Raw genomic sequence first — 19448 nt, 5'->3', positions numbered from 1 at the left:
CATAATCTTATTCCATAACACCCTGAACACACACACAGTCAAACATGACACTATGCGGGCAGATACACATACACTTATGTCATCTTGCACGAGTGGCCTCAAACACACACACACACACACACACACACACACACACACACACAGTGTGAGAGTTCGGCTCATTAGGGCTGTTCTTTAAAAAAAAACAGCTGATTGTTGTGAGTTTCCTAAAATAAAATGTTTGTTCCTTTTCCTCCTCGCTCACTTCCTGCCTTCATTTTTTCTCTAAAACTAATTTAACAGAAAGAAACGAAACGAAACAGGAAGCTGAATTCATTCAATAATCTTATATGAAATCAGAGTGACTCACAGATGGTTGCTGGTCCCTCCCCGATTATAAGAACACAGTTCATTTGATGTTCCAGGTGACACACACACACACACACACACACACACACACACACACACACACACACACACACTTCAGTAACTTTATATACTTTAGATTTATATTTAATTGGCTTAGTTGTTTTTGTAAAAATATATTTGCAAATAAAGTCAGTCTAATTTTAATGTTAGTGTTTCTCTGGTCTGTTTTGTTTGTCCCACTAATACTCTCTGATTTCAGTAATATCATTACTGAAAATTACTGAAAATCAGAAGTGATTACTTCCCACAGCAGTTATTCTAACAACAATAAACTCTTTGTACCACATTAGCTGCAGCGATTTCACTATGTGGGCATTTTGCTTTAGTTCTCCCACTGTAATCAGTTTTACACTGTCTGGCCACACCATGAATTACACTACACACTGGTGTCCATGACCTGTTACCCACTGAAAACAGCTGGAACTTTATGCAACCACAAATGTGATGAAAGAGCAGGAAATTGTTCTCCAAAGTGTGAGTGAGACCAGGAACATGAACACAAACAGGTGAAACATGGAAAGCAGTGGACAAACAAGAGAAGGAATGCAAAGATGAGAAAAACTGAATGAGTGGGATTGAATCTGCATTTCCTTTCAGACAGCACGCGGCTCTGATTCGCCGTCTCTTTTTGTTTGTTTGTCTTCAGGTCCAGCGGTTCATTTCAGCAGCTTCTCTCCAAGCGGCCCAACACCCCCTCCTCTGATAGGCCAGCACACCGTGGAGGTGCTGCGAGACGTCTTATCGTACAGCGATGACATCATAGAAACCCTGCTGGAGTCAAAAGCAGTGGTTCAGAATAAAGTCTCCTGATTGGCCGAAAGAAAAATATTTAAGGAGAGAAAGGAAAAGACAAAAACTGATCATTTTTAACTGATCACTAGCTTTGATTTTAAAGGACAGATGACTGATCATTAAACATTTAGACTTAAGCTGCTGCTCAATAACTAAGACTGAAGATAAGTTCATATTTCCATTTTTAAATGTATTTTAAAATTATTTATGAACTATTTCTGCATACGGAGTGTTTTTACACAAATATGAAGCTGACTTTTCTAACGTCTTTGTGTTTTATGACACTAAAGTAACAGAAGGACAACATTACCGTAACTCTACAGTATCTCTACAGTAACACTACAGTAACTCTACAGTAACACTACAGTATCTCTACAGTAACACTACAGTAACTCTACAGTATCTCTACAGTAACACTACAGTATCTCTACAGTAACTCTACAGTAACACTACAGTAACTCTACAGTAACACTACAGTATCTCTACAGTAACACTACAGTATCTCTACAGTATCTCTACAGTAACACTACAGTAACTCTACAGTAACACTACAGTATCTCTACAGTAACACTACAGTAACACTACAGTATCTCTACAGTAACACTACAGTATCTCTACAGTATCTCTACAGTAACACTACAGTATCTCTACAGTAACACTACAGTAACACTACAGTATCTCTACAGTAACACTACAGTATCTCTACAGTAACTCTACAGTATCTCTACAGTTACTCTACAGTAACACTACAGTAACACTACAGTAACTCTACAGTATCTCTACAGTAACTCTACAGTAACACTACAGTATCTCTACAGTAACACTACAGTAACTCTACAGTATCTCTACAGTATCTCTACAGTTACTCTACAGTAACACTACAGTAACTCTACAGTATCTCTACAGTATCTCTACAGTAACACTACAGTATCTCTACAGTAACACTACAGTAACACTACAGTATCTCTACAGTAACACTACAGTAACTCTACAGTATCTCTACAGTAACACTACAGTATCTCTACAGTAACTCTACAGTATCTCTACAGTTACTCTACAGTAACACTACAGTAACTCTACAGTATCTCTACAGTAACACTACAGTATCTCTACAGTAACACTACAGTAACTCTACAGTATCTCTACAGTATCTCTACAGTAACACTACAGTAACTCTACAGTATCTCTACAGTTACTCTACAGTAACACTACAGTAACTCTACAGTATCTCTACAGTAACACTACAGTATCTCTACAGTAACACTACAGTAACTCTACAGTATCTCTACAGTATCTCTACAGTAACACTACAGTAACTCTACAGTATCTCTACAGTTACTCTACAGTAACACTACAGTAACTCTACAGTATCTCTACAGTAACTCTACAGTATCTCTACAGTAACACTACAGTTACTCTACAGTATCTCTACAGTATCTCTACAGTAACACTACAGTATCTCTACAGTAACACTACAGTATCTCTACAGTAACTCTACAGTAACACTACAGTATCTCTACAGTAACACTACAGTAACACTACAGTATCTCTACAGTAACTCTACAGTTACTCTACAGTAACACTACAGTATCTCTACAGTAACACTACAGTTACTCTACAGTATCTCTACAGTAACACTACAGTAACACTACAGTATCTCTACAGTAACTCTACAGTAACACTACAGTATCTCTACAGTAACACTACAGTTACTCTACAGTATCTCTACAGTAACACTACAGTATCTCTACAGTAACACTACAGTATCTCTACAGTAACACTACAGTATCTCTACAGTAACACTACAGTAACACTACAGTATCTCTACAGTAACTCTACAGTAACACTACAGTATCTCTACAGTATCTCTACAGTAACACTACAGTATCTCTACAGTAACTCTACAGTATCTCTACAGTAACACTACAGTTACTCTACAGTATCTCTACAGTAACACTACAGTATCTCTACAGTATCTCTACAGTAACACTACAGTATCTCTACAGTAACTCTACAGTAACACTACAGTATCTCTACAGTAACACTACAGTTACTCTACAGTATCTCTACAGTAACACTACAGTAACACTACAGTATCTCTACAGTATCTCTACAGTAACACTACAGTATCTCTACAGTAACTCTACAGTAACTCTACAGCACACTGATGATTTTTGTCAGATGTTCAGGTCAGTCTTTGAAACAATACGATACAAATACCAAAAAAAGATCACACCCTCATGACCTTATAAAGTGTTTCTCAAAGCAAAAGATGTTTATTGCACCTTAGAGCTGTTTATGAATTTGCTTTTAAATAAAACTTTTGAATCATTTCATGACCCGTGTATGTGCATGTGATGTGACACTGCAGGGGACTGATGTCGTGATGATTTACTGGAATGTCAATTATAATAAATCGCCTGCAACAAGTTTCAAGAAATGAAGTGAAACGACTGACCTGGAAGCAAGCTTCTGGAAAATGTCACCTGACTGCTTGTCTCTTTGGTTTGCTGTCCCCACATGACCTCACCTGTGGGGACAGGTGTTTCTGAGATTACTGACTAGGTTAAAGTTAGACACTGGGTGTACTTGTTGTTTGATATGCAGCCAACACTGTTGGACGATGGACACAGTCATGGGTGAATGAATGAGGATCACCTGAGCTCAAAGGCGAGGTGGAGACTGAATGCAGAAAAACTCAGGCATTGTCTCGTAGAAGAAAGATGCTCTGTTCTTTAACGTGGGAGAACTGTTTAAAAAATATAAATATTATGTTTTATTGATAAGAAACTTTGCAGTTTAAGGTACGTATCACATGAGAACACATGCCCCCGAACAGGAAGTCCCAGATTTTCTCCCTCCACTGATTTCTGATCAAATCAAGGCAGAAAAACAGATCCGCCCACAATGGTGCAAATGTGAAAAAGCTGTTATTGTGAGATAAAATGTCAGTTTCATTTCTTTTAGCTAAAAAATATTAATGAGAAAAGGGTAGCCTTTCCAGTTTTAATGCATTAAGGTAACGACCATCTGAGCTTCACCCAGTCGTCAGTAATGATGTCATCTCACCGCGGTTCCTTCCTCGTTGACAGCTGTCGTTCATGCCACCTTCACAATGGTTCCTATGTTCTAAATTTAGATGGAAACTCGGGATGAAGATGTTCTGAAAAAGTCGGAGCTCCGGGAGGCTGGAACCCCGCCGAGCCGCCGGCTTTCTGCCCTTTGGTCTGTCGCTGATGGAAAACTATTGATCAGTGCAGCTTGAAGCGGTTCGTTTCACACTTCGTATGCAGGGAAAACAGAGGAGATGAAGTGTAAAGTGTTTGGATGCCGGGTGAGTGATTTCCAGCATCCTCTGCAGATATTGTTCTGGGACACCAGTGAGAGATTATTGGCAGCAGCCCAGCTTGTTTATGACATTAATCATCTCTGATCATTGCTTGCAATATGGCTGCATGTCAAGGATAAAAAAGTAAGCTCCCAGGAGCTCGATATCTCCCGCTGCACGCCGGGATCTGTCGCTCCTTTTGGAAACGTTGAGCGTGCCATTGATGTCGGTGGGAGGACGAGAGGCAGGTTGACAGTTTGATTAATGGAGAAGAAATCCTCTGGTAGAAAGTGGAATAATCGAACGAACGTGGTGTTTACTGAATTCGAGGAAACGTGACGCATCTGGACCGTGGCGGAGTCGCCGGGGGAGACGCAGACTGACGTGTTTGTTTGAGTTTTGAGGGAAGAAGGGAGGAGAGGGGAGGCTCAGGTGTGATTCATCACAAACCAGGGACTTACTGTAGCTGCACCATCCAAAAACTGACACAAACACTGCTCTGGGATCACATGTCATCTTCCTGAGCGGAGCGACCCCTCCTACAGAACGCCGTTACATGAAACCAGAGCAGAGCGCCGCAGGATTGATAAAATAATCGTTTTCAAGGACGTTACTCAGCTGATCGTCCGTGCCTTCAAACTGGAGGCCGTTCAGCCCTGATCGAGGACTGTAAGGACAAATATTACAAGAACAACGATCAGTCATCACAGCCAAAGGCACAAATTCACTGAAGGAAAGGCGATTTTCTTAATGACTTAAAGAAATCACAATGGGCCCCAGGGTGCGTGTAAATTTGAAAGGCCCCACCCCTCCTAAGAGCCAGAGCCTTAGATTCAGATCTTGACTGTGACTTCCTGTAAAACAAAAACTCTTACTGAAAATCATTCACATGAAATAAAGCTGCTGCTGTCTGCTGACTGTGGACTTCCTCGTTCTACAGACCGAGTTTGTTTTTGTTCAAACTGGAAATGTAAAATAATTTAAAGAGTGACAGAAACGGCACGATAAGTCCTCGACGCTGAAAAACCCCGTATGAGTTTTTATCAGTCACAGGCTGTTGTCTGAGTTCATCATCTCTGACAGCTGTAAATCTAACGGGCTGTGTCAGAGCTTCATTCCTGCAGTAAAGACATCAGCAGACTCTGAGCTCATTTTCTGTTGTCATGAACTTATTTAGGACTCGTTACAGGAGCCAAGCTCTAAGAAACTCTACGGTTAGAGTTTTAGTGGCATGGTATACACACACGTGTAGCAGCAACACTCCAGCTTTTATACATTTTTTTATTTTGAGCTTTAATCTCCTGCCTGTGTGTGTCTGTGTGTTTGTGTGCTGTGTGATTACGGAGTGCATGTGTGCTCTGGTCACAGCTCTGGCTGGAGGTCGGTCACTGTCACAGCTAATAAAGTTTCTTAAGGCTGTTATTTGTAACATGAATGTGACCGAGCTGCTGTGTTTTGCTGTGTTTACAGCACACCAGATGCAGATGCAGCTGTTTCTGACTGTTTTGGTGTGAGGCTTGTAGAGGGCTGAGTTAGCTAACTGAAGTTTTTAATGAGTTTTAACTCTATGACATTAGCATGCTAAGTTAGCCTGTTGCTAGCAGCAGGTCTCTGCTGTTCTTCGTTATTCTGCTCTGTTATCGTGGAGCCGGGCCTGGCAGACACTCAGCACACAGCTCAGGGTTCTCTGTATACATATATACCTGTCTAGTGACTGACAGTAAAGAGTCCAGAGATCCAGTACTGTCTGCCTCTTACTTTCACACCAGAACACAACATATGAGCAGACGTAACACACACACAGGGCTTACAGTTTCAGAGTGCTGTGTGTGTATTATGGTGTGGGTAAAATCCACGAGGAGGCGTTAAACCTGACCCGACCCAGCCTGCTGCATGTTAAACTGCCTGTGACCCGTTTAGGGTTAGGTTCTTATTGAGCACGTTCCATCTCACATGTAAATCTTGTGACAGTCCAAATGCTCGTGCACGAACCTCTGAAACTATGTGTTAGAGAACTGTGGATCAATATGATTGTCATTGTGCAAGAAGATTGGATCTTTAGCATGAATGCTCACCTCTGTTTCCTACACAGACACACATACACGTATCACTGATCATCACATGCTCATAGACACACACATCACATGTTCACTGTTGCAGACACACACTCACATGTTCACATGTGAGTGTTTTATCTGTTGCATGATTAATGAGATGTTTGTGTGACCACTGAGTTAATAAAAGAGCTGTGAGAGGGGGCCGGAGTTTGGAGTTGTCTGGGATCAGGTGAGGAGCTTGCAGTTCCAAGACCCTGGTCCGATCGGCTCCCCTTGCAAGTTAAAATGGATCGAGCTCTGTCTTGCTTTGTTCACGGGAATAAGTCTCTAAACCAGCGGGGCCTGCAAAGCGCAGACCTAACACTATGAGTCAGTGTGTAAGTAACATCTAACCCTAACCGCACCCCTGACCTGGTGGATGTGTCTAACAGGAGTTTAAAATCATGCTAATATTTCTGCATAAGCTGCTCTCCAGGTCCTCAAGGACTCGCTCCACACGCCACGTGCAATTACTACACAAGTGTAAAGACCACAAAACCAAACGAGCAGAAAGCAACTGGGTCCAGATTCATTTGCAAGTGAATCTCTGATTTTGTCGATCTGAGACAAAAAGTTCATAACTTTGATGTTGGACAGAGTCTCAGCCTGACACAGTCACAGGAGCTCCTCGATGCAGGGAGGTGCTAGTTTCAGGTTAAAACACTGAGAGGATTGTTTAAGATCACTAAACAGGAAGTGCCAGGTGTGCACGTGGTGGAGGTGTTGGAGCCAATGACAGGGAGAAACTGTCATGGTGTCCACATACTTCTGCTCATATGGTGTTTACTATACGACTTCCTTCATTTGGTTTTGCTCACTGAAAACATGTTTTAGCAGGAGTGTAACATATAAAGACTTCTGTTTAATGTAATAAAGTTGGAGTTTGGTTCTGTGGTCGGTGACAGCAGCTGATTTGTCTTTTATTGCTCGTCTACGTTCGTCTGTGTTTTTAACCTGAACTGTATTTTCACCCAACTCCACATCTGCAGCGTCCTTCAGCTGTTCCTGTGTGTTTGCTGTTTGAACAGATGAGAGCGGCGCTGCTGCTGCGAGGAGCGAGGAGTGAGCGCTCTCACTTTCTTCACTCTCTCTCTCTGTTCTCGTCATGCTCGGCCGCCCAGTTGGCTGCCTCTGTGTTGAACTCGGTGTGTGAGAGAAATATTCGGATGTACGTAACTCACCAGCTCTTTAAGTGTCTCTTATTCCCCAACATCTGGAGTGTGTGTGTGTGTGTGTGTGTGTGTGTGTGTGTGTGTGTGTGTGTGTGTGTGTGTGTGTGTGTGTGTGTGTGTGTGTGTGCAGGAAGCTGAAGCCTTTTTCTGTCCAGCCTAATGTCGAACACAGACACGGTTATATGAGAGAGACAGACACTAATATAACGTTTGGTAACACACTGAGGTCGCCGTCTGACCTCACATCAGTGGACAAAATGATACTTTTATTTTGAAGGGACACATGATCGGGCCTGTTGCACCTCCTGCTCGCGCACACAGAGACCATTAATGTGACTCTGTGTTATTATCTGCAGAATGAGGACTCACACTGATGCAGCAGCATATGATGGGCGTATTTAACCTTAAACACAACAGCTTGGCGGTTACACCACCTCGACATCCACCCTTCCTGCCTCCTCATGTGGACAGGCATCAGTGTTGGGAATGAGGACGGTCTGTTTACCTTCTGGATTCTATGAGTGTATCGTCGTTGATGTGGTAGTCCGATCTCCTTCCACCGCCCTCCGTCACAGCTGTTCTTGGATCACATGAGATGAAACACTAGGGTCAGTTAAAGAGTGTTATTATCTGTATCATGGCTTCTGGGAATTGTGGAATAATCTTTTCATATATTCCTCTGTTGTGGAGTAAAGAGAGTATCAGGAGTGAAAGAGAAGGTTTAAAGATGGAGGTGATGGTGGGAGACGGTGGAGCTGGCGATGCTTTATTTAGAACATCATGTCACATTATATCATATAAATCATATTGTTGCCCTGAAAGCTCTGCACACATCGGTGAAACACGGAGTGATGGGATTATGCAGACAGATGCTGTCAGGGAGGAAGAGGAGGACTTCAAATATGGCCGACCGTCCTCTGGACATCGTCTCAGCTCCATGATGACAGGATGAGCTCTTCAGGGACAGGTGTGTTATTCAAGATCACAACTTGTTACAGTGATAAGAAACACACACACTGATTGAACTCATTTCCTGATGCCTTAAATCTAGCTTGTGGGGACTCTGTCCCTAAAAGGAAGTCCCCGGCGTTCCTGCTGGCACAGATTCATCTCCAGACATGTGTGCGCTGTCTCTCTGTGTAAATTGAGGGTGACAGGAACGAGTTGCAGGTTCAGCTGCAGCCTGCAGAGTGTGTGAGGTGTTTATGGTGGAAACACACACACACACACACTGGGAGCTCGGGTCTCCCTCATATGACGTCCACAGGGAGTTTCTCTGGAAAGCACTTCCTGATGTGAGCCGGATGGAGAGAGAGAGAGGTCCTGTGCAGCTGCAGCAGCTGGATTTCACATTAGAGCAGTTGAGATGCCCCGCTCCGGACAGGATGTGTACTCCCGGTTGCCATGGCAGCATTGTCTTTCTCCCCGTTTCCTGCGGTTCCACCGTTCGTTCCGTCAGAGGAAGTAAGAGCGAGATGGATTCAGCAGAGATATTTAGATTATTATTTATATTAACGGACAGACACGCTGTCCTAAAATCTGCTCTCATATTTTATATGTATACATACACCAAAAAACATGACGGCGTCACATCTGAAAAGAAGCTAATACAGCTGGATCGCCCCCTGGTGGCTGCTTGCAGTAAAAGTCCCAAACTCCGCCCCCCAGAATCTGTTTTCTATTCAGCTGAATTCTATTTATAAACCATCGTTTCACAGCAAGAGTCACCTCAGAGTCATGAAGGCTGCTGCTAGGACACGTGCTAGGACACATGTGCTAGGACACATGTGCTAGGACACATGTGCTAGGACACATGTGCTAGGACACATGTGCTAGGACACATGTGCTAGGACACATGTGCTAGGACACATGTGCTAGGACACATGCATGAGTGAAGCTGAGCCATGTATTCATGCTGAATTACAAAATCACAACGAGAAACACGACAGGTGATCAGACACTGAGACACAGGAACATGGACACAGCAGGGTGACCACACACAGCTGACTGTAATCAAAGACAGTGAGACAGGGGCGTAAGCACTAGAGGTAACTGCCAAAAGAAAACAGGAAGTGAGAGCTGTAACTAAAAAGAAATGGATGATGTTAACATGGAGGACCCAAGAGGCTGGCACAGGGAACACCGAGGGAATCAATACACACTGTGAATATGAACTAAAGGTGAAAAATAACTAAGAGCCAAAGAAAGAAGCTCTTAAGAAAAAAATGTAAAATCCAAAAAACTCAAACACATCACCACTCAGATATCATGATACTCACAGCTCTTTATAATGTAAGGTGAAGACAATACCAGAGAGAGAAACCTAACACTCAGCAACAGCTCTACGGTGGGGAAGAAGAACTCTTCTCAACAGGAAGAAACCTGCAGCTGAACTCTGAACTCTCTTTTTTCAGAAAATAATATAGAATAGAATAGTCAAAGGAGCTTGCAAAGAAAAGCGTCTGGACTTCTTTAAGTTGCTTGAAGACGTTTCACCTCTCATCCGAGAAGCTTCTTCAGTTCTAAGGTCAAATGGCCGAGTCCCAGATTTAAACCCAGTGGGAGTTTCCCCCAAGGAGGGACAAAGGACCCCTGGTGATCCTCTAATCACATGCGCCAAGGTGTGGCGGGTGTGGTACCTAATCAGCCAGGGTTTGGGTGAGCTCATTGTGAAACCTGGCCCCACCTTGTCATGTGAATTCCTGAGGTCAGATGGCCCAGGATCAGATGTCTGACCTCAGGAATTCACATGATAGGGTGGGGCCAGGTTTCACAATGGGCTCACCCGAAACCCTGGCTGATTAGGTCCCACACCCACTTTCACACCTTGGCTCATTTTATTAAAGGATCACCAGGGGGTCCTTTGTCCCTCTTTGGGGGGATACTCCCACTGGGTTTAAATCTGGGACTCTCGGCCATTTGACCTTAGAACTGAAGAAGCTTCTCGGATGAGAGGTGAAACGTCTTCAAGCAACTTAAAGAAGTCCAGACGCTTTTCTTTGCAAACTCCTTTGACTACGATGACCTGGATGACTGAGAACCTTCACAGACATAAAGGTATGAAAAGAATATCAGATATGAGCACGCTGAATATAACAGAAATTTATCCATATTATTTTAAAAAAGAAAACCTGTACAGATTATTAGGAAAAGTAAAATGATCACACAGTAATAATATGAGCAGAAAGTATGAAATTACACACAGTGCATATATGATTGGGGAGCTTAGGGTGGGGGTGCAGCTTAGAGACGTAGCTGTGTGTTATGAAGAGTCTGAGTTTGTAAACTGTCCTGGACCTGATGCTGCAAAAACCTTTTCTAGAGGGGAGCAGGGAGAACGGCATGTGACGGGGGTGGGCGGAGTCTGTGATGATGTCACAGGGTCTGCTGAGACAGCGTCTAAGCACCAACATCCTGGATGGATGGAAAAGAAGTCCTAATGATCTTCTTTGCAGGGATTTCTGAGGGTTGGAGCAGCCAGACCAGATGCAGATACAGCTGTGAGCACGCTATCATGGTGCCTCGGTACAAGTGGGAAGGATGGGAGGACACAGGTGTACTCTCCTTATCTGGCGCAGGAAGCAACACGTCCAGGATGTCAGTTATCTCCACCCCCAGAAACTTGATGCAGCGCGGTTTTCAGTGTTGAGTGGAGTGACTGAAGTCGACATTCAGGATCAGATTGTTGACAATGCAACAGTCCACCAGTCGCCTCACCTCCTCTCTGTAGGACCGGCCGTTGCTGGGGAATGATCGTATTGAATGCTGAGCTAAAGTCAACAAGTAGCATTCGTATATGACTCTTCCTCTCCTCCAGATGTGCCAAACTCACGTGGAAAGTGTCCTGGAAGGGGCCGAATATGGGGGCAGTGAAGAGATGGTGTAGTCCTTTACCAGCCTCTCGAAGCACTTCATCATTATGGGAGTCAGTGCAACATTAAAACACATGATGGTGGATGTTTTGGGCACTGGTGCTGACCGTTAGCACGTGTGCTAGCTGGTCAGCACACCTGAGCACCCCTCCTGGAATGTTCTGGGGTTTTCTGGACATCAGCCATGTCGAGATTCAGTGCTTTCTCACCTGGGTGAAGACCAGCTTTTATTTCATTTTATTGCCTTTATTGTCAACTCCTCAAGTCACAATACAGGAACTCCAGCAACACTTGAAGGGAAGAGGAACAACTTTATTGCCTGACCAACGCGTTTCGGCTTGTGGCCTTCATCAGGGTCATACAACTCGTTACAGGAGATGAAGACGGGGGTGAGGAGTCTCCTAGTCCAGTATTTTCTTGGGCATGACTTAACCAATTAACCAATACTAACCTGGTATATGTCAGCTGGTTCATCCATGAAGATGTGATTGGTTAATTTGAATTTGTTCTGTTTCCTGTTTTTAATTTAAGCACACTTTTATGTGTTACTATGACCCTGATGAAGGCCACAAGCCAAAACGCGTTGGTCAGGCAATAAAGTTGTTCCTCTTCCCTTCAAGTGTTGCTGGAGTTCCTGTATTGTGACTTTTTCATCCTCTTCATGCACCTTGGAAGTAGGTGAAGTTGTGCCAGAAATTTTTGCTGTGATTTCGTTCGCTCGTTGTGGAGGTGGAGGAGCAGCAGCTCTGAGGCTGAGCCCAGACGCCCTTCAGAGGAAGCTGATTTCTGCTGCAGATCTCATTGTTGTGCTCACCGTCCTCAGCTCGTGGTCATGGCTGAGAGTAGTAGTGTAGATCGACCTGCACACTGACACCTTCACCTTCATTCCCAGACCAGGGTGGTTTTGCCACCATTTTCTATCAGAGAACTCGGTGCTAATTCTCATCACTGCTGCTTTGCTAACTGTGCTGATGTGTGCTGGAGGTCATTGGCTGATGGAGTTCTGACACTGAGGTTTCTAACGGTGTGTTCACACCTAACGCGATAGACTCGACCAAAACGCGCCAGACGCCCCTAGCTTGACGCGTGCACATTCGCACCTCAACGCGTGTCCAACACGAATTATTCTCGCGTCAAAATATGCAATTTTGACGCGCGTGAACCAGAAATGTGGGAGGAAGTAGTGCCAGACGGTATGTTTGCAAGATGGCAGGTGTCGAGCTAGCGTTTGAAGAGAGAGTCTCCCTCCTCTATTTACTGTGGAGAGCAGAGCAGCAGCGTTAAGGACGTCCTCGCCGTACCTGGGTCCATCAGGTCCTCCAGAGGCATGAGCAGTTTGGTGAGTTTCACCACTTGCTCCAGGAGCTGCGCCTGGATGACGGCCGCTTTCAGTGATAGCACCGTCTTTCCCTCGCCCAGTTTGAGGACCTGCTGTCCCGTGTCGGTCCCAGGATCGCCCGCCTAGACACCAACTACAGGTGCTCAATCCCACCTGCAGAGCGCCTGTCCATCTGCCTGAGGTTAGTAAAAGTGTTTAATACGGTAGTCCTTTATTGATACCTGTGCTAATATATGCTAAACCAGGGGTCTGCAACCTTTCACACCCAAAGAGCCACTTGGACCCGGTTTCCACGCAAAAGAAAACTCTGGGAGCCGCAAATACTTTTTGACATCTAAAATGAAGATAACACTGTATATATTGTTTTTTACCTTTGTGCTTTGTGTGAACAACTAAAGTAAGTAAGTAAAGTTTATTTATTAAGCGCTTTTCACAGACAGGCAGCCACAAAGCGCTGTACACAAATATTCAAATAAACAATACAATCAATAGACATTATACACAATGTAAAAGATCAAATGTAAATAATGTAAAGAATATAAAATACGTAGATCAACAAAAGGCTTGTTTGAACAGAAAGGTTTTTAACTGCTTTTTAAAAGAATCCACAGAGCAACTAAGGTGTGTTGCTTATAAAATCCATGAAGTGCTACAGAGAAAATTACATTTTATTTATGTAATTAACACATTTTAAACTCTTAAAGAAATATAACAAAAGGAAAGACACCCAGCTGAACTAAAATGATCCATGTAGCAAACAAAAACTGTTGTCAGCCGCCACCCTTATATCTCCTTTGGGCTTTTGGAGCCTTGACCTGACTTTTAAAAAGTAATTGGTAAAAAAGCTCTATGCTGCTGAAAAAAAAAAAAAAGATATTTGCAAAATTCTGCCTAAATATCTGTTTTACCTTGTTAATGTGTGCGGCGGGGCGTGGTCTGCAGTGCTGCTGCATGGGAGTCGGACGCACCTGAGCGGCACCCGCAGTCACGCCTCGCCGCCTTAAAGTCTGTGCTCTCTCTGCTGTTGTGTTGTCGGGCTGTGAGCTGAAAAGCTACAGCCGGCTGTATGCGTACAGCAACCGTGTGTGAAAAGTGGTCAATAAAGAGATGCTGAAAAGCATGTTCATGCAAACATCGTCGGGTCTGCCGTGATATGTTTACAATGAGACTTCTGGTCCCGAACCTCTGCGCACAGCGTCTGCAAATCGGGGCTTTCATCTTTACGCAGGACTGTAAGCTGTCATCTGTGAGGCGTGAGCAGTGTTTGTTTTTAACATAGTTCACGGTGGAGAACAGCTGCCGACATAATGTGGATCCGAAGATCCATAATTGGCCTACCTGGGGTTGAAAGTCTCGATAAATGCACGGCGTTTCGGCGGGTACACCGGCTTCCCTGAGTGTAACGCTTATTGTGAGCGATGAAAAAAATAATAAAATATTATTTTATTTTTATATTTCAATATCACAACAGTCTTCCAATATAGAAGTACAAGTTTTTTTAAAAAAAGAACTAAACACAAATAAAATACACTTTAGCTAAATACTTTTAATTTATTTTCCCAAACCACGCGGAGCCGCGGGTTGCCGACCCCTGTACTAAACTATCGTTTATACACTGCTAACATGGCTGTGGTACGCTAACAGTGAATGCCGTCGGTGTTTACTGATATCAAACTGTGGTATGGAGATGACTGTTTATAATATTTCTAGTGATACTCGACAGTTCTCATCAAGTCCCGATTTAATTCCATTTATGCTGTTATCAGTGTTAGCACTTTTTTCCCCACACACATGAACATTAGTCACAGTTCTCACAATGTGATTCTCAAAGTGCAAACCTTTGTAGATTGCAAAACGTAAAAGTATTATTATGCCGTGTTTTGTCTTCGTCTGCCTGCCACTTTCGTGCGCCTTTTTCCCTCCCGGTGCAGGTGTGTATTTCCGAATGAGGGTCATAGTTATGGGTGTTTTTGTGCTGTTTTATCTATTGGACGTGATGGTTATCAAAACCAAACATGATAAATTTGACAAGCGCAGGAGACACAGCACGGAGGAGATTTGTCAATCAGGCTGCAGAATGCAATGCTGTACTGTGCAAAAAAAAAGAAAAGAAAGAAATCTGCGAAAAAGCGAGGCAGTGACGGATGAGCGGGACCACTGTGTGCTGTTTATTAATAAACAAAATATATTCCTATATGACAACATGCATAAATCAACTGCCTACATTAATTCATTGTAAACATACCTTCTGACTGACACTCCCCTGCTGCCTCTCCGGGCTGTCCCTGGTCCTCGGGGGGGATGTTCTCCACGGTCCGCACCATATTGCCGCTAGTCTCCCGTGGGGTGAGGAAGGGGTCCAGAAACCCCATGACCGCGAAGAACTTCCATCTCCTCCCCGATCCTGCTGCAGACCCACTCCTCTTCTCCTTCTCTGTCCTCTTCTCCTTGCTGTATGTGTCCCTGAGATTCTTCCACTTTCTCCTGCAGATGTCCTCTGAATAAACACATTATCTTGTTAACGGAAAGGTATTTGTACATCAGTGGGAAAATAGCGGGACAGTAGGAGGGCTTGCTAGCTTTTGCACGGCTTCCCCGGGTCAGTCAAAAAACTCAAAAGAGAAATGAATGAACTCACCAGGTTGCCCGATCTCCTCACTTATCTTCCTCCAAGCTCGGTCCTTTATATTCCTGTCTCGGTACAGAAAGCAGCTGGTGTCGTACAGCTCCGGGTGGTTAGCAACCGCGTTGATGAGCCTTTCCTCCATATTGAATGAAGAATGAAGGGCTTTGGCTGGACCTGCCCCTTTGACCTAGGTCAGAGCCACGTCACCAGGCTCCTGATTGGTTGTCGCGGCGTGACTTGACGCTGGAGTTCAGATTTTTCCAACTCGAGTGGTAGACGCGATACGCGTGAATGCACAAAATGCACCACACAAACTGACCCGCGTATTTTTACTCGCGCGTCAAACGTCAGTCACGCTACTTGGACACGTGACTGATGCATTTTCGCGACGCACATCTGCTTCTGAATTTTCGCGGGACCCCCAGTCAAGCGTCATCGCTCTTCTTCATTGACTTTACATGTTAACCTGACGCTCTGGTCATGTCTATCGCGTTCGGTGTGAACACACCGTAAGGTGTTACGACACGCTGTGCCTCAAACATGCTTTGTCATATTTTAACTTTTGCATGAAGCGGGACCGAGTCTGAGCAGCTGGAGGTCGAGACCGTCAGTCAGGGGTCAGCTTCCCTTATCAGGAGTTTCATTCTAGCAAGATTTTTTTCTCTGTCTCTGGTCAGGTTTAGACACCAAAGCAACTTGAAGACATCTCACAGTGTTCACAGAGTTAATAACTACGCTAACAGGTACTGAGTGTGTGGAGTTAAGTTAGTTAAAGTGTCCTGATGATGGACTCTGTGTGTTTGAAAGCTGATGGTAGGAATCTGTGGTTTCCACAGCACGACAGCCTCAGGTCCCAGTGTCAGGCTCACGCTGGTCCCTCTGGACCTGAAGCAGAAGCGACGCTGCCATGTGGACACGATCAAACTGACGAGATGAGAGGACGGATGAAAAACAAAGTGGTGTTATGAGTATCCCACCTGTTTCCACATGGAAACGGGCTGTGAAACTGCTCAGCAGCTGAAACACCAGCCTGATGCTTCTCACACCGCTTCACGATCAACACGAGAGGCTGCAGCGGGCGTCTCAAAGCGCCCTCGCTCTCAGACGGAGACGGATGGCACCGAGCGGAGGAGTGTCTCCATGCACGCTCAATAATCAGGTCAGGAAGTCCCAGAAAGGTAATGCTGTGAAAGTGAAGGGGCCAGAGGAGGATGGATTTTAACATGCTCGACTTCACTAAGCTCAATAAATTAAATATAATAAAATGTCTTAAAACAGCTACTAATTAAACTGTAGAAGAAGAAAAAGTCAGACTTAAAGGTTTTCACCCAGGATGAGTTCTTGATCAGTTTATGTGATGCAAACATGTACACGCTGCTGTGGATCCTTAATTCAAGACAAATTATGAATAATATAAATTTACGACTCTTAGCATAGCCATTAGCATACCCATAGCTCTAAGCTAGCCTCCAGGAAGCTCAGGTCTGCTGTGGGGAGAGACTCCCACTCTGAGTCACTACAGCAAACTGGAAATGAACCAGTGTTGAAATAATCATTATGTTAGTGTCTAAATGACTCAGGGCTGATGGTGGGGATGGTTTATAAAAGTTGTTCTCACATTAACACGTATTATGTTAATGTTAAACACAAAGCTGAGATGTCACAACATGATAAATAATATGATTTTAATGCAATAACAAACATTTATGAAGCCCAGATGATGTACGCACCGCCGCGCTGTCCCGTTCCCACAGTCGCTGATCATTCTGAGTTCATATCTAACATTTGAGCCATTAAAGCCATAAATCCTCTGGCTCTGCTTAAATGATGCGGTGATGGGACAAAGCAGCTCCAGCTGTGCGAGGATGAGGATGTTCAGAGAGGAAGGTGACTCACTGTTGCCGCTTTCAGCTGAAGACCCCACCCTCATCTTCCTCTGTCAGCCTGAACTCCTCCATCTGCCTCTAATCACCTCCGTTATCGTGCCTTTTTGTCATGTCACTGTGGGAATGCAACAATCATCAATCAATCAATCGTCACCTCTCTTTTTCTAATCAACTTGCACTTGTTGTTTTGTTTCCACAGGCAGGCTGCAGCTCCACAGCCTCCACCTCTGGAAAGTGAAGCTTTAAAGTTGGATTCGTGTCCAGCAGGGGGCGACTCCCTTGGTTGCAAAGAGATGTCTGATCTCTGAGCTGCTCTTAGGTCTGATCGATGAAACAGGAAGTGCACATTTGGTGAAATGTTGGTCCTGTTCGATCCTCCCGTCACTGTCACGCCCACACCAAAGATGGCAGCACTAGAACACTTTTATACTGAGAGCGCAGGTAGGGAAAGGTGGTGAGAGCTTCTGGGACGAGTGATTGGCTGAAAACAGGTGGTATGGAAAACTGGGACAAATAAAGGAAGCAGGACTAACTGATGTGTAGGATGTAAAGGGAATATCAATGGGAACATCAATGGGAACACCAATGGGAACATCAATGGGAACACCAATGGGAACACCAATGGGAACACCAATGGGAACACCAATGGGAACACCAATGGGAACATCAATGGGAACATCAATGTGAACATCAATGGGAACACCAATGGCAGATTCTGATGAATTCTGATGAAATGTTTTCAAATCGAGCTCTAATTTGCAGCTTTGCTCGGGCACGAGTAAAATGGCCTCGGTGTGTGAGGGTCAGTGATTTCAGGACTGCAGGACTGTGGTGTTGGGCAGGGCTGACGGGGTTAACGAGTGTGTTCGTGGTCGCAGCATTTCTGACTCATTTGGCTCTTCTTTATCTCTGGACTCTTTTATCCTGATGGTTCAGGTTCAGTTCACACGGAGCAGAGACATTCCCCCTCTGCTGTCTCCCTTCATCAGGTTCTCTTTCTGTCTTTCTTTCTTTGAGTCCAGGGCATCAGCCGTGACTCTCGGTCTAATTATAGCCGTCCGGTCTTTACGTCCCTGCGACCCCCCTGAACTCTGATGGCAAACGTTTGGGATCAGAAGCGGCGTTCCTCAGTCGAACAGTGCTCATGACCAAGGTCATGAGCACTGTTGATAATCTGGCTGGAGGCTGTGTACCCGCTGAGGACGGTCACGTTTCTGCGTCCTCTGTGACTCTGCTGGGACACAGACAGGAGTCAGCGCTGATGTCCACGGAGGCCTTTTAAAGCCAGAGAAGTGTTTCGAGGCTATGACACAAAACTACATTTAAATCCACAAACGGAGGAAGATCAACAACACTGTGACCCGGGAGACCGCCGCTCATGATTTATGTGGGAGCTTTTTCATTGCACTCTGTGTTTAAGTTTAGAGAATGAAGCTGTTTGGTTGTGATCATTCACTGTGTGAGCCTAGAACAGTTACATGGACATACACACCATGCATACGAATGAAGGCCATAGCCATGTTAGCCAATAGTTTGTGACTTTGGATTCTGAATTCTGACTCGTGAGCAAACACATCGAGAAGAAGATTTTCTGGAAGTTTCTGCGTGACTGCTTGAAACACACTGACCTCTAAAAGTGAACGAGGGACGTGAAACAAAGTGGAGGCAGAACAGTGAGCGAGGAGGAGGAGGAGGAGGAGGAGGAGGAGGAGGAGGAGGAGGAGCGGGTCATGCAGGGTAGACTGGGCCTCACACCATTCAGAGGAAACAACAGAGACACAGAGACAGGACATGAACCGGCCCAGGACGCCTCTTTACTCAAAATATAAGTTATAACTGAAACATGTCCCACCACAGGTGACCTCCGTGATCTTACAGTACCAGTGTTTCCACAGTGACCACTTCACTCACCCTTCGAGACGCACGCAG

General features: G+C 44.5%; 2 protein-coding genes across 5 annotated transcripts in view; one reads left to right on the top strand and one right to left on the bottom strand.

Moving 5' to 3' along the window:
- sugct (succinyl-CoA:glutarate-CoA transferase) overlaps positions 1–3534 on the top strand; it is a 77148-nt gene extending 73614 nt beyond the window's left edge. For both annotated transcript variants that reach the window (XM_039617130.1, XM_031741594.2), the window contains one exon: positions 1055–3534. In XM_039617130.1, the coding sequence (XP_039473064.1) occupies positions 1055–1111 (57 nt within the window). In that variant the 3' untranslated portion in view covers positions 1112–3534. The remainder of the gene's footprint in view (positions 1–1054) is intronic.
- On the bottom strand, positions 1086–15915 carry LOC120441755 (transcription factor Adf-1-like). Of its 3 annotated transcripts, XR_005614249.1 has the most exons (5): positions 15646–15915; positions 15253–15504; positions 3859–3949; positions 3659–3730; positions 1086–1176 (listed from the first exon to the last, which is right to left on the bottom strand). XR_005614249.1 is itself a non-coding variant. In XM_039617132.1 (3 exons), exons 1-3 carry the CDS (start codon positions 15773–15775, stop codon positions 1166–1168), a joined length of 393 nt encoding a protein of 130 aa, XP_039473066.1. In that variant the 5' UTR covers positions 15776–15915; the 3' UTR covers positions 1106–1165. The 3 variants fall into 3 exon arrangements, 2 of the variants coding, with proteins under 2 accessions (XP_039473066.1, XP_039473065.1); XM_039617132.1 differs by lacking the exons at positions 3659–3730; positions 3859–3949 and having other exon boundaries at positions 1106–1176; XM_039617131.1 differs by lacking the exons at positions 1086–1176; positions 3659–3730; positions 3859–3949 and adding an exon at positions 8407–9228.
- Between the last annotated feature and the right edge of the window lie 3533 nt (positions 15916–19448).

The sequence above is a fragment of the Oreochromis aureus genome, linkage group 9 (assembly GCF_013358895.1).
Source record: "Oreochromis aureus strain Israel breed Guangdong linkage group 9, ZZ_aureus, whole genome shotgun sequence".
Lineage (NCBI taxonomy): Eukaryota > Metazoa > Chordata > Actinopteri > Cichliformes > Cichlidae > Oreochromis > Oreochromis aureus.
The sequence above is the reverse complement of the archived record's forward strand: the minus strand, read 5'-3'. Positions and strand labels throughout refer to the sequence as shown.

Excerpts from the sequence above, each read along its gene's own strand:
- LOC120441755 (XM_039617131.1), bottom strand. The coding sequence starts at position 15,775 with ATGGAGGAAAGGCTCATCAACGCGGTTGCTAACCACCCGGAGCTGTAC. Across the intron at positions 15,505-15,645 it reads TGAGGAGATCGGGCAACCTG|AGGACATCTGCAGGAGAAAG; the intron begins GTGAGTTCATTC and ends GTGTTTATTCAG. Across the intron at positions 9,229-15,252 it reads AGGGGAGTGTCAGTCAGAAG|GAAACGGGGAGAAAGACAAT; the intron begins GTATGTTTACAA and ends GTGGAACCGCAG.